The sequence below is a fragment of the Triturus cristatus genome, chromosome 3_1, assembly GCF_964204655.1.
Source record: "Triturus cristatus chromosome 3_1, aTriCri1.1, whole genome shotgun sequence".
In the NCBI taxonomy this organism is placed as follows: Eukaryota; Metazoa; Chordata; class Amphibia; order Caudata; family Salamandridae; genus Triturus; species Triturus cristatus.
Genome location: NC_140583.1, coordinates 715,359,974 through 715,374,969, shown reverse-complemented (window position 1 = coordinate 715,374,969; position 14,996 = coordinate 715,359,974). Strand labels below are relative to the sequence as shown.

Sequence of the window (14,996 nt, the reverse complement as noted above, 5' to 3'; positions counted from 1 at the left end):
GGAAGCATTATTTACAGTTAATAACACATATATGTACTTTCAGTAGTCCCTGGGGTAATAACTAAGTGAGCTTTATTTGCTTATGGTGAATGATTTTGGAAATGAGCGGAAAATACTGTTTTTTTTTTCCTTTTCTTCATTTTTGAGAGCAATCAAAAACACAAAATGATAGTAGTCTAAAAATGTACCCATATTTCTTCACCACCCCAACTCAAACTAAACAAGAAACTTTCCAGTGCTACTGTGGATCAAATATACCATTGAGCAGTCTCTGAGCTGCTGTTGTACAAAGGAATTTTAGCTGAAGTTCAGGAGATACAAAAACACACGCTGCTCGTCATTGACCGCTGCAGTTACTATGCGCATGAAGCCAGACGATAGAGAGTTATTGCCAACCACAGCATTCTGTCTCTGCCTAGGTAGTATGATCTTACTACCTCTCAGTGTTTTTCAAAATATTAAGTAGTCTGAAACGGACTCTTTGAAAGAGGACATGGATCATGCCATTACTCACTTAACTATTTGTATACTCGGTTCATATAGTATGATGTGTTATCTAAGACTTTGTGGACTTAATATGCTCACTAAACATCTCAGCATCATACTTTGTTGTACCCCTATTCTGAAGAGAGCATCCGAGCAGCCTAAACGTATTGGAGTGCATGTAGTTGTGCAAGTAGAACAAATATATTCCTGCTGAAGGAGAAGGGGAAAGATGCAGGATGGTTCAAGGTGGTCTGTAGTTCTGTGTATTTATATATGAGGTCTACCACAAAACTTGTGTCCATACAAAGCAGGAGTCAGCATAGTTAGGAAGTCCGAGAGGCAGACTGCCAGCAAAATACCTTGCACTGCTCTCAGAAACTGAAGTGAATATTTTGTTGATCAATTCTCCTAGCTGGCAATCTTAACATTCTTGATTAAACAAATTCCAGAACATTAATCTGCATGCATAATAGAATTAAAGGAAATTATAAGTTTAGTACTTATGGGGACAATGTATGCTTGTTTATAGTGGCAAGGTTGTTGTGTAGCTCAGTAGGAGGACTGGTCCAGTTACCCCAGACGGTGGTACAAGAGGATTTAGATCATGCTGGTGAGGAACCCTCCCCTTTATGAAGTGTGTCTTGGTCCTACAAAGGCGCAAAGGCTGCTATAAAAATAAAACGTAATGAATTATGTGCTATGTTGATTTGAATCACTGGAGTGAACAGAAGGAGCAAAACTATTGCTGCTAAGCAAAAGCTTATGAACAAACCAGATAAAAATAGAAGCTAACCAGACCTTCTGCACCCCCCGCCCCCCAGCCTGGACTCCCTCCTCCCCCCCCTCCAATCTGAACGTAATCCATTTTTTCTCTTGCTGCTCTGACAAGAGGCATCAGGTCAGAGGCTACATGATCAGTTGCAACTGCAACAATGAGAAACACTGAAAGAAGCAGACACTGCTACTATAATTTAGGAGAAGGCCACAAACATGGTATCCTGCCTCCTTAAAAGGACCGTTTTGACCAGCCCTTGCTATCTCCTATCCATTTGCCATGCCATCACAGGCTCTTTGAAATTGGATGCTAATTCTCGGTCTAGTTGTAATCAGGTTTTGGTGATGCATGGTGTACAGTTATTCCGACTATTTTCATAACCCATTTTTAAAAAAAGACATGTTTTCTTGTATTAAGCCAATGGTGCCTCTTAGCACTTAGTCACCATGGTGGTTAGAGCAATATATTAATGCAGAGAGGATGGCTTACATTTTGGATGACGTGACCGTGAATACAGTCAAGGGAGTATTAGCCTTTGACCGTTCCAAGGTCAGTAAATGGGGTATCATAAAATAGAAGTAACTTAGGTAATTTACTTCATAGAGATATTGCAGAAAAGAAACCGAGGTTCACTACAAAATGGTCTTTAAACAGGGTCTACTTATTTGACTTAACAAGCTTTTTCAGAAGCTGGTAATACTGGCTCATAGCTTTTTTCCTGGGGCAATATAAAAATCAAATAAAATAGGTCTAAACATTTTGTAAATATACTAGTTTCATCTCAGTCATCCTATCAAATTAGTGCTATTAATATGAATATCTTCATAGTAAATTAAGATTCAATCTAAAAATCTATCAATCATACTATATTTTAGCTAATTTGCAGACCTCCATGGCACACTCTTCATTCAGAAAATGTGTACGGTGAGTAAAAACGTTGGAAATTAATTTGTAAACAGTTGATGTTTGAGGTGAGTGAGATTTCATATCTAACACCAATAATCTCTGACATCCTGTGGTATGCATGCTTTAAGGGAGGCCAGCTTACATGTATCTAAACAAGGACAGCATGTGCACTACCAGCCCTTCACTCAATGCAGAGAACTTAGACACCAAAGACTTCAATGTATAAAACAATGCACACGTAAATTCAGTGAAAAAAGCACATTTCTCAAAAAATAGAGCATGGCTTGTAAACAATAATTAAACCATGTCAGCTGTACAATGTGCCAAGAGCCTCTGATTTACACAGTAACTTGCACAGCCTAAATTAGACTGTGACCTGAAAGCAAGCCAAGTAGAGCATGCCTTTTGTGTTTACATATTTTACTGAGAACACAATCTTAAATAAAGAGGTTCAGTTTATGCAATTAATTATCTTAGTTATGAACGACATTAATTCTTTTTATGTATACCAGACTTTAATCCTAAAATAGTCTCGTTTGTATAACATATACACATATATTACATACAATTATGGGTTGCTTATGTATCGATATATTTAAATCGTTTCAACCCAGTAACTATTCACTGCAAGACCGGTGCCCTCTTAACATGTGGATACTAGAAGCACACAAAGACTCGGAATATAATGTTCCAATCTCCAAATTAGGAAAAACTAGAATCCAATTAAAACCTTGATATTGGGTAATATCTTTCAGGAAAAGTATCTTGAAAAGATGTAAAGTCTTGTGATTTTACTGGAGAAAACAAATCAAACTGTACATAATAATTTCGGATGCCCTACTGTGTTTTTTGTCTTGATGATAAAGGTTTGTTATGAAACCAAACATTAAAATACATGGTGTGGCCTCGTTATATTAAATATTGTGGCCACGACTGGGTCTGCAGAGTCAGACGAGATTACATAAAAGGAATATTTATTAAAAAAAATATGTTGGTAAAAGGTGCCAATTTAGTTACTGTGTATTGCAAGAATCGTGGCACAAAAAGCACTGCTGATTACATAAAAATAAAAGAAAAAATATTTCTCCCAAATATGAGAGGCATAATTGAAGTAAGAAATCAGTACAAAATGCTCCATTTCCTGAGATCTCATACTATACCGTGAATCGTGTCTGTCACCTGGAAACCAGAGTGCTTTAGGCACGATGGCATGGGTAATCCTGCAGCAGAGAACACATGCACATACAAACTACAGTGGTACATTACTCCAGCTCATGCTCACTCCCACCCCGCACCCCGATGCTTACCCAAATTAAACAAAAACTAAAATGGCGAGTCTGTCCTGAACAGTAATGAAACAGATCAATCTGATGAAGTGACAAACATGGACCTGCATGCTGTTACAATTAGAGTCCGTTTATGCTATGAAGCAATAAGACACTTGAAACAAAATACAAATAAAGTCTATGATTGGTCTTTCTTTCTTTGAGCCAAGAGATAAAGATCTGCTTTCCAAATTTAAGGGGCTGAGGAACTCGAGCGTGCCGTTGTGCAAACAAACTGAATATTTTTACCCCTGTGGGAAACTCAAAAATCAAATGCAATTGCATGCCTGGTTTTCTGGATAACCCCCGAGTATGTACAATATATCGATTTGCATACACTGTATGCAAACCGCCAACCAACTGAATGCCATTTAAAAAAGTCAATTGTGAAATGTAAATTTCACTTGCGTGGACATCTTCAAAATAGAGAATGCAGTTCTGCACTCTTGGACCGATGTTGGAGAACCCTGCATTAATCATCTTACACTTGCACTACGTGGAAACTCCAGAAGCCAGGGCAAAACCTGAGAAATCATGGCAACTATCTGAAGACATTAAGGGCCACATATACAAAGCTTGTTTGAGGTAGCAACCGGCCCGATTCCATGAATCGGGCTGGTTGCTACAGCAAAAATGTTTTTTTAATGAACAAAAGTCAAACTGAAAATGAGTAACTTGTTACCGAATCGCAATCTGAGGTTGCGATTCAGTATTTGGAAGGGACATGCTTAGGACGTACTTTCCGAATACCCATTCGCATTGGTACGTATTCATTTTTTGCAACAGAATTCCAGACGTGAAACATTAATATTTTACATACCTCTTGAAGAATGTGCTAACCTATTTGCAAATAGGAAGGGGGCCCTCAAGGGAAGAACATAAAAAAACAAAAAACGTTTAAGAGCAGGCAGTGGTCCTACGGATCACTGCCTGCTCCTAAAAAAAAAAAAAAAAAAAAAGAAAAGAAAAAAGGTTTTCAAATTCATTGCATTTTCTTTTAAGGAAAATGCGCTGCATTCTAAAGAAAAGTTGGTTTTATTAAAAAGCAAATCAGACATGGTGGTCTGCCGACGCCCGCAGGCCACCATCCGTGTGATTGCTGAAATTTCCAGTGGGTCACAAATTGCGACCTTAATTTTCATGAGGTAGATCGATTGGTAACCAGACTAGAAATCGCTATTTAAAAAATAATTCTTTAGTGCAGTAGGAATTGCGATTTCCAAATTGCGATTCGGTAAGAATCGCAATTTGAAAATCACAATTCCTAATGTTGGTACTCACCCCTCAAAACTGCCTCAAAGAAACACGCTGTTTGTGTTGTGGATAGCCTGCTCGGAGAAGAGAGCTTGCTAGAACTTTTAAGTCAGACCAGACCTTTAAATGTAACCAAAGATTGCTTTACAGTTGTGTAGGTCTCCGACATAAAACAGGCGTTTAATACAGGTGCTAAATTGCAGTGCTAACATTAACTATGCCCAAATATGTATTATGTAAGGGCTCCCAAATCTGAATGCAAGCCAATACAGAATAGAAGATTTAATATAAGTAAATTAAACTCAATAAACCGACTTCAATTTAACAGACACTAGAAATGGCACCAGGCTTTAGATTCATTCTGTAGAGTGTTCCTTAAAATGTACTTTTGTTTCCACTATACTGGTGCTTTAGATTGGTTATTAATTAGAGTGCTTATTACAGCGTTCAGAATGACTGCATACAGTTTAACATAGTTTTTTAAAGTCCCAAGTGTAGAATGCTACCAAGATTTAGTTTTTACTACAACGGCAGCCCTCTAAAGGTTTGTTAATGTTCAAATAGATAAAAGAAAAGGGGATTAGTTTAACTAATCTGAACAACCTCAAGTCGATGAATACCACATGCCCTTTAAATTTGTAAGCATGACACACAAAACACATTCCCCCGTTTTCTCATTGGAGAACAGTAACAAAACTTTAAAAACTGGTGCCACGAATCAAGTAGATATGCATAATTAACAGCTTTAAGCTTGAAGGGTGTCATTCATGGTTAAAGCAAGGTCCAACACGTGCATTTATAAATCGGTTTGTCCAATTTTTTTTTTCACAGTACTGTGCCCAGATACCCAATCCAACAGACATGTTATAAGTACATATTACGGAATGCATAAAAATGGTAAGCCATATCTAACACGTGTTCATGCAGGATTACACAGTCTATTAAGCCATTTCTACAGAATACTGTAATGCCATATGAAATTTGGACAGCAAGGTTTCAGGTTTTAGTATTGGGCTACTTGACTGTAGATAACACTACTGTCATTAAACAGACTGTTTCCATCATCGGTTGAGTAAGATTAGCAATACTTGCTTCAAGCGTACATCTACATGTCTGTCTTCAAAAGCAAGTGCAATATAAAGCTGGCAAAGGTCCTGGCCCAAAATACTGGGCAGCTCCCATGACCAAATACATGCCTGACAAGTTTGAAAAATATATTTTTTTTTTAATTAAAATACATTGAATACTAAGGTCTGCACAAAGGCATTAAACAAGGCTTTTTATGTATAGAGGCAAGCAAAAATTTGGATTGAACATTTTACTCATCACAAGTCACTGTTGAGGTCTTTAAAGTTTGAGTGAATTAATGAGACAAAAGGCCCTACACTGATACTGCATATTGTATCAGCATGGTACTGGATGGAAGGGTAGCTATTAGGATATATATAAATCCTCTATCCCATGACAGTTTTGTCAAACCTAATATTGTTTTGATTATGGAATCCACATAAACATACATGTGTTCTGGAGCGCAGAATACATTCAATCACTAATGGGTAATTATTTGTCTAGGCCTTCAGCAGGTGGAAAGTAAATTATGGAGACCACAGCTCTTGCTGTGGCAAGAAATACCAATTTGATTGAAGCTCAAGTTGTCAGGGATCTTGTTTAAAGGCTTCATTTCCGTTTTACAGACAAGGCACTCCCTTTTGAATGCAAATTCAAAATCAATGGGTGAATACTTTAAGAAAGCCTAAAGAAGAGGCTGGAGCCCCATATCTCAACATCCATAAGGATTATCAAATAAAAGTCGTAGCAGCTCAAAGCACACACAGCAACCTTTAGTTTTGATGTTCTGAATGCTTAAGCAACATCTATGATCTATAATGGCTACTGCTTATGTAAATTATCCACAAACGTATCTGAATGAATTGAGAGAAGAAAATGAAGCAACTTTTTCCCCAATTTTAGAAAGATCTGCCTACGGAGGCCTTTAACAGAGTCTGCTTAAAAATCTGCTTGGAGCAAGAGATAAGTTCTCTTTGAAATTATGATTATACAAGAGCACAGTCTGAGATGAAACAAAACAATTAAAACATTTTATTAAAGTCATTTAAACACATGACATGCTCCAAGTGTGAAAGATGCAGGTTGTTTTTTTCTTTGAGCCTAGTGATCATGTGGCATCGTTTAAGCCTAAGCTTTTAACACAAGGTTTGATTATTGGATGTCAAGTGTGATTCTATGGGTTGAAACCCAAAAGCAAATAATTACAGGCTGGTTTAATGACTGGAGCAACCTGTATACAAAACTACAGACAGTTTGAAGAGCAACATGTGAAAAATGCCTGAAATCTTGCTTGCCAGGATCATACAGAAAGGCTCATCTTTTCAACTGTGCAGGTTAGTCCTTGGAGTAATGCTGCATGAATCAGGATTTACATTTTCTACAATTTAATCCAGTTTCTGTAAGTTTAGTGAACAATGCTAAGCTAGGCTGAAAAGTCAGACACAGGCAGACTATGAAATCAGTTTGAAAGACTCGTAGAAACATTAGTTCCACATTTTTATAATTCACAACAATATTCTCACCTCACATGTACCCCAGTGACTTCAATGTAATATCTTGAACACATTATCAATGAGCTAAAAAACAAAATGGCAAGTGGGGGTACCCTAATTGCCACTTACTTTTTGTTTCCACATTGAGAAATCCTGGCCATTTTGAGTTCACTGTCAAAATCCCCCGTTCTTATTTAATTCCTCTTTACAGGAGGTGGATAAGACAACAATGTGTTGTAACTAGAGAACACCTCAATATAAGCTGTGAATGTTTACCTTTAGGCGGCTTGCTATAACCTTAAGTGAGCTGGACAAACAAGAACAGTCGTTTCACAGCCACTAAGGAAATAAAGGGAGTTAGACATCCAAAAAGGCATTCATTTCATTAGCATTTACACACCAAACAAAAAAGGCCTAAACATTGTACTTTCAGGCATGCTAAACGAGCCCTACAACACAGCAAGGAAAAGCTACTAACCTGTAATAAAGGTTTTCCAGAAGTGATAACTTACAAAGCAGGTTCACATCCGCATTCTTAGCCCGTGAAGCATTTTTCATTTATGATTTATTTCGACTAAATGTTTTATACTGAAGAATCAAAGCGGTCAGATTTATATACGATTGTGCCAACATCAGTTGCCCAGTCAACAAATTAATTTAGAGGAAGAAGCAGGACTATCTGTGAACAAATGCGTCATTAGAGGATGTTCAATGACCAGTTTATGATCATCCAAAGTACGATCAATTAATGGACGATGGCACGACCATGAACACTGCAAGACTAATCGGATTGATTATTGTACATAACATGAGCCTGGTTAAAAACGGCTCAAGAAACCTTTTCCCACTCGTTTTTCCATCACACAGTAGGTCTGCTTAATTCAAAGGAAAGTAGCAGGTGATCCAAAAGCACATTTGATTTAGTTTATCGTCACAAATATATCTAAATATTCAGTGAGCAATTAAGTGCTTCACCAAATTTGAATTCTTCAGTGTGACAGCTTTGTATTTAAGACAGATACAATATCAATAAATGTCTTGTGGGCACGTTATTTGAATGCTTGTGTGCCATGCATTAGCTTTTGGAGTTAATCCTAAGTGTCAAGGTATACTATTTCCTATATTAAACAAACAAGCTGGTGTGTGTGGAATCCAATTCATTTTTGGGGAGTATTCTTTTGTAGATTTCTTACTAGCCAATCTCAAAATAGTTAGATAACCCTTCGGTTGATAAGAGTGCCTTGAAGATCTACTGATGTTCCCACACCACGTAATGCATTGACTCCAGAATTTGAGTGAAAACAATCCACTAGAAGGAATTGGGTCGTTTTACTAAACGACAATGGGCCCAATGCTCTAGGCGTCCATAGGGGAAAATTAAGAAACTGAAATAGTACACATCATTACAATTTTCTCAGAACCATCATATACTACTCAGGAAAGCATTCTTTATCTTCTGAAAGAGCTCATACAATGTTTAGGGAACTTTTAGCAGAAATGTTGAGAATGAGAAAAGAAAGTGCAAGACCATTATTAACTGTTAAGTCCCACCAATCCCGAGTGATTACCAACCACTTGAATGGAAAGCAGAATATCACCTGGCCCAGCCATACTGGACATGCATGCTCTCTGAAGGCAGTGGCTGACGGATGCAGCTATGTATGGGAATGAGCTTGCGATATGCTGAAACTTGGTTCAATATTGGACTAATTCTGTTTATCAGAAGAGTATTGTTTCACAGAAGAGATGCAACTCACAGAATTTGCTTTCGTGTTCTAGATTATCTGAGAGGAGGGGTGGTACAGTACTGCATCGAAAACTGTAACCACAAATGGGACTCTACCTCCTGAACCTTTTGGAATGCATTATGAATGCCTGTTGCAGGAATGGGCTATTTCAGTATGAGACACAGCTGCACCAATTACAAAAACAGGAATCCCTGCTACCAATTAATTGGTTCCTGGAACCCAGATGAAGCTTAACTGAACCTCAAACAACCCTTTCCCTGGGATTTGGTGGTGATGTTCGAAGGACTGAATAGTTTGTTTGGTTTCATTAGATGCCAGGTACGTTCCTCTGAGGAATACTCCTAATCTTGTAAACTGAAAAGGAATTTTTGCATTAAAGGAAGACAAGTTTGGAAATCCTAATTTTCCACCGAACCTAACTCACAAATGCCAGAGTCAAAAGAATGGCCATTAAGAAAGGGCAGTTGAGAGTCACGATACTGAATGTGATACAAGTCAGTGATTTGAAGGTGAGCATGTCCACTTGTAGAAACATGAAAAAGCTGAGGTTCCTGGTCTTGGGTGAAGTGCCAATAAGGTTCCTGGACACCAGCAAGTTCTATTCTGCAATTATCACCACTCATGTTTATAGCTCGATTCAGAGTCGTTGTGGATTAAAAGGTCTCGCAACTCACACAGAAGGAGGCTGCTGAGGTGTATCTGACAATTCCCACACCTATTGTGCCTGTCAACGACTACATGACGTCATGATCTAGGTTAAGGTTCCAAACGCATTACCCAATGTTGAAGATTTTGTGGCCATTGTTTACTTTTATGCTTCTTCCTAATCTATGCCTTTGATCCGGAATCTACATGTATGGCCTGCATGCTTTAAGAAGGGGCAGTAGGATGGTCTTAATTCAGCTTTTTATATCTTGTAAACTTCCCCCATGGAGATCATATCTTTTTTCATGTCATGATATCCATCCTCAGGTTTTTTTCAAGATTTGTGCTTCGGTGATCTGATGGTATTTTGTAAAGGTAAATAAAAACTCAGATGTTTATTAATAACAAAAACTTAACTTGGCTGGAAGAAAATAAATATTGTAAAAAAAATAAAAATCCATCTCTTTTGTTCAAAAGCAAAAAAAACAAATCTATTGTACCAGAAAGGTAGCCCCTTCACAAAAGTTGCATTTGGCACCCACTTTAAAACAAAACTCAGTTCCAATGGTCTAGAGGGCAGTTAGACGCAGTTTACTTGAAATTGTGCTGAATGGATACAAATTCAATAAATGTGCTTGTAACATGCAAGGATGCCGTCTAGGGAATTACCTTTTAAAAAAATAAAACAGCAAGTTCATGCCATAAAAATAAAGGAACAATAAAACTAATCATAAAACTAACCTTTCGTGACTTAGGCCTAGCAACGTGTCAGAATCCAGGAACAAATATATGGCAAATCAATAGACTCCTCTTCAAGTGGCGATCTGTAAATTTCATTAATAAAGACAGTCCTCATTAAAGCATTAGCAGCTGCTTTACCTATTGAGGTGTGAGCTTTATAAGTGCCTGAGGGTCACCTATTCACCGCATGGCCAAATGCAGCCTTCCATGGCAGCATCCAACTAGGAATGGATTGTTAACAGCTACCTACGCTACGACTGATAATTCTATTATTAAGAAAGAGTTCTATATATTTTCTAATTGAGCTCTTTATATTTTCTAGTTTCTATATTGGTACCAAAGGGCTTTTATACATCCAGTGTACGAAGCAACATCTTTGCAGATAAAATACGGAAGAGAAACCACTTGACACAGATAAAAGTAAAAAAAATTAGAGTTAGAAGAAATGAAGAATGCGTTCATAAGCAAACTGTATTGCTATGCAATTCATCATAAGGCTTATGGAAACAATCCAGTATTTCTCAGCCTAGTTATTGAAATGTCAACCAAGAATACCTTACTAAACAGGCGAAGAAGGTCAAATATATGTATCATTTCAAAGAAGAGGTCAATCGATCTACAAAGCAACATTTATTTCCTGGGGAAGAAAGTTCTGTCATTGAGAAAGCATCTTCAGACCTAAAAGATCCTTTTGCAAGCTGCAGTGACTACCTACTGACATTTTATAAAGAAAACGACAAGGTAAAGAGGGAAGTATGGCAGTAATGTCTCTTCCAGACAGGCCCTTCAATCAATAGGTTTGTATCCGCGCCAGACAAGCATTCATTTTAAAGGCTCAGAAGATCTTGAAGTTAGACACGTCACCACTTGAATATTCATACACAGCATGGCCTGACAGGGTCAGATTAGTGATATTCGGAAACCTTATGGTCAAGCTCAGCAACTAAGACTGGGGGTGAAAGCTTCTGCTGTTTTTCTTGCCCAGGCTATTCAGTCTGCACGGGAATCTCATAGATTATTTCCACAGACGCACATCTACATGCCACCACAGGCATGAACCGTCTGGTATTAGGAGGATAAGCCACACCTTCGACTCAGTTTCATAAGTACACTGGGGAGAATTCCAGAAGAAAAGCTTTACAACAGTTGAGCAAAGAGGCGAGCTACTCCTATGAGGTCGGTTCTGGATATATGGATGTCTTACCATTTTGTGTTATCTGCCATACAAATTAAGGATCTATTTGAGGGGTAAACCACTGCCAGGACATCAGTGAAGTTCTACCATGAGATTTCTGGACAACACATCTGCTTTTACATTCTCCTCCTACAAAAGTAGGATTACAGCGAATGTAGGGGTCAATTAAGAAGCCAATGATAGTTCACCATTCTCCGTAGAGAAAGTCCTTGCCTTGAGGCCTCTTCCTTTGTTAACAAAATTAATTTTTGTTGTTCTGCTCAATGACTAAATCATGAGTATCTCCAATTGAATGGTTGGCAGCAAAGGTTTGAGATCTAAAAGAACAGACTTTGACTTCAGCACGTTGATGTGGTATACTTGTTCCTTTTGAGATAAAGTTCTTTGAGCTAGCAGATGAATGTGCAAACTTCCATTTCAACATCAGGGCATCTGGAAATCAACTGAAAAGAAATCTGCTTCTGAAAAGAAACTCACTTCAATACGCAGAGTATATCAGTAGTAGGGGACCCAGATTCCATGGCAGGGTCCTTTCCTCTGGTTTTCTATGCCATGACCTGATGGAACTCTGGATTGGATTTTTAACATCAGTAGAAACCAACAGCTCTCCGAGGTCACACTAATGGCAAATTATTCAATATGCAAATAACCTAGGGGCTCATTGCGATGGCTCATCGATGCAGGGACTGGGACCGCCCGCAAGGCAGCAGTCCCGCACGTCCGATTACGATGCGAAATCCACCGTGACAGTCGCATCGTGCATGGTTAACATGGCAGCGGGTGCTGCTGGCTGCAGCACCTGCCGCAATGCTAAAATTGCATGTCGTGCGTTCCCTGCATTACATGGCAGGCACCACGCAGTGCCTGCTACCCGGTGCAGCGAAATGTAGGGGGTACAGTGCACACCCACCTCCCCCAACACAAGGGGGGCCTGCAATGGGCCCCCAAATGCAATCCCCGCCAGCCTTTCCATGGCGGTTTCACCACCATGGAAAGGCTGGCGTGGATACAGCATCGTAAATTGGTGGACTGTGCCTACTAGGCACCGCCACCATTTCAGAGATGCTTGGTGGGTACGCCAGGCAATCGTAACAATTGCCAGTGGCAGACCCGTGGCGGACGGACTTTGCGTCCCCTAGCAAACCGCCTGCCATCGTAATATGGCAGGCGGAGAAGTGCTTCAAGATGGTGGTGAAACCGCCACTGGCCGGCTGCCGGTGGCAGTTTCACCGCAATCATAATGAGCCCCCTAGTTAGAGGCGTATTTAGTATACTCAAGGAACATTTACACCCAATGAACGGGAGTGGGGGGAGAATCCTACAAGCAGGTATGCACAGAGTAGTTAATACTGGAGAGGAACTAAAAATGTGCCTGTCAATTTTGTAAAGGATGTTTTGATCCATATTTAAATTGATTACTCAGATTACAGATGAGGCTGGTTGTGAGAGAGAGGGTAAGAGTGACAAATTCCTGAGTATCATACATTCTCTCATGAAAATACTACCATACATTTTTGTTGATATAAGAAATGCACTGTTGATTTCTATTATTCTTGCCCAACACTAAATAATACAATCCTTCCTGGACATCGGCCACAGCCTTCATGCCTATGCAATAGTGCAGCCACATTAATGTATAGCTGAACTTAATCTGATTAAGTTGCAACAAAATGTTAGAACACATTTTAATACAATTAAAAAATGACCTGCATTTCTATGGTAATGTGGCTAGCATGGTTTAGTTTGGTCTCATAAGGGTTATATCAACAACTGCGTATCAGGGGAAGTAAAAAGCAAGGTGGGGTTGGGGGAAGTGGGTGATCCCAAGTAAAGAGTAAGCAGTCCAAGATTTAAAACAAATACTTGTAGCTCAGAGACTACTCAAAGTACTAATTTAATTTACTGTAACCCACAATCTTAAATTTGATTTGTAAGGATCTGTAAATGGTGCGAGATACAGTCCAGTTTCTATTTAAAGCCTAATAGGGGCAACTTGTTAGGTAATATACTATACAATTTTCTCTTTTCTGCGGTCCATTACAATTTGAGAGGGCCATAATGAAAATTGCACTGAATGTCATTAAATAATTTTCACTGTAATGTGATACAATTTAATAATACTAGTAAACAGCTCATTGGTACCAAGCATCTGTGCTTTTTTAAACTAGTCAGGAAACGTTACAGGTAATGTTACTAACTGACATGTTCTTACTGAGGAGAAAACTTATTCAAACATGTTGACTGAGTGGCTACAACAATCACTTATGAAGTAGAATAGATCACTAATTGATCATAGGAAACGAAATAAAACGAGACTTTATTAAAACTCTAAAATGTACAAAAGATGGAAACATTTAAAGGGGGTAAAAAAGAAAAGAAAAAAAAAAGTGTGCTTTCTACTGGTTTTCCTATTTCCGCTTAACCATCATGTTCAAATCTTGGTCTTGATGGGTTGCATTTCAAATAACTTGTCCCTTCTCGATTTACATGAAGACTTCTAGAAACGTAAGCATTTCCCAACACCTTCACTAAAAAACGATCCTCATTCAAACAGAAGTCTTGCACCAACGCCATCAGTTTTGGAATTTTAAGTAAGCATTATTGGGCACACTTACCCTTTTTGACCATTTGCAAGCCCCACACTACAGAGATGTGGAACCTTATAAAAAACAAATCAGTACGGCCATGCGCACTCACCTGGAGGATTGCACCATATAGTCGTAGGAGAACACAATGTGGCTCATCATCAACAGTCTTTTCTGTGTCTGGCAAAGAGCAAAGATACAGCACATTGCTGAGGCCTCCTCTGTCAGGGGAAAAAAGGGAAATTAGCAATCGTGCTACATATGCCATTGCTGGAAGTCAAAATAAATATTAGTCTCTGAGCCAATAAAATATAAACGTGCTCTACAGCAGTCAAAGTGCCTTTACATGGCGAGAAAGCAGGTTCCTAGCTTCTTTATGACCAGAAACAGATTTACAGTCTTTCCCACCATGCACATTTTAGTGTTCCCCAATGTGAAGAGAAGTACCCATTGTCCTACCCTGACAATATCTTACTTCTTGCGTCCCAGAGAAAGGAGGGCCAGTAAGCTGTTCCTTTATGCATTTGTTTTTTGCACAGGATTCTTCAGGATAGCAATGTATATATACCATGAACAATTTGTTTCCTAGTCATTTCAGGAAACAGCCCATTGGGCGATTTTGTCCTGGTTACCAATATGTGGCTAGTGGCAACCATTTAATGAAAGTTCGGTCAATGCAAAATTCCAAGCACAGTTGCATCTAGAGAAGAACCTTCGGGCTGTGAGGTGTGCATGCCCTTCCGAGCAATAACCATATAAGAGGCTTGGGGGCTCC

General features: G+C 38.9%; 1 protein-coding gene across 1 annotated transcript in view; it reads right to left on the bottom strand.

The window, feature by feature from the left end:
- Positions 1-14,996, bottom strand: part of LOC146860837 (choline kinase alpha-like) — a 190,468-nt gene that overhangs the window by 160,441 nt on the left and 15,031 nt on the right. The window contains exon 2 of the mRNA XM_085644801.1: positions 14,334-14,442. Within this exon, the coding sequence (XP_085500927.1) occupies positions 14,334-14,442 (109 nt within the window). The remainder of the gene's footprint in view (positions 1-14,333; positions 14,443-14,996) is intronic.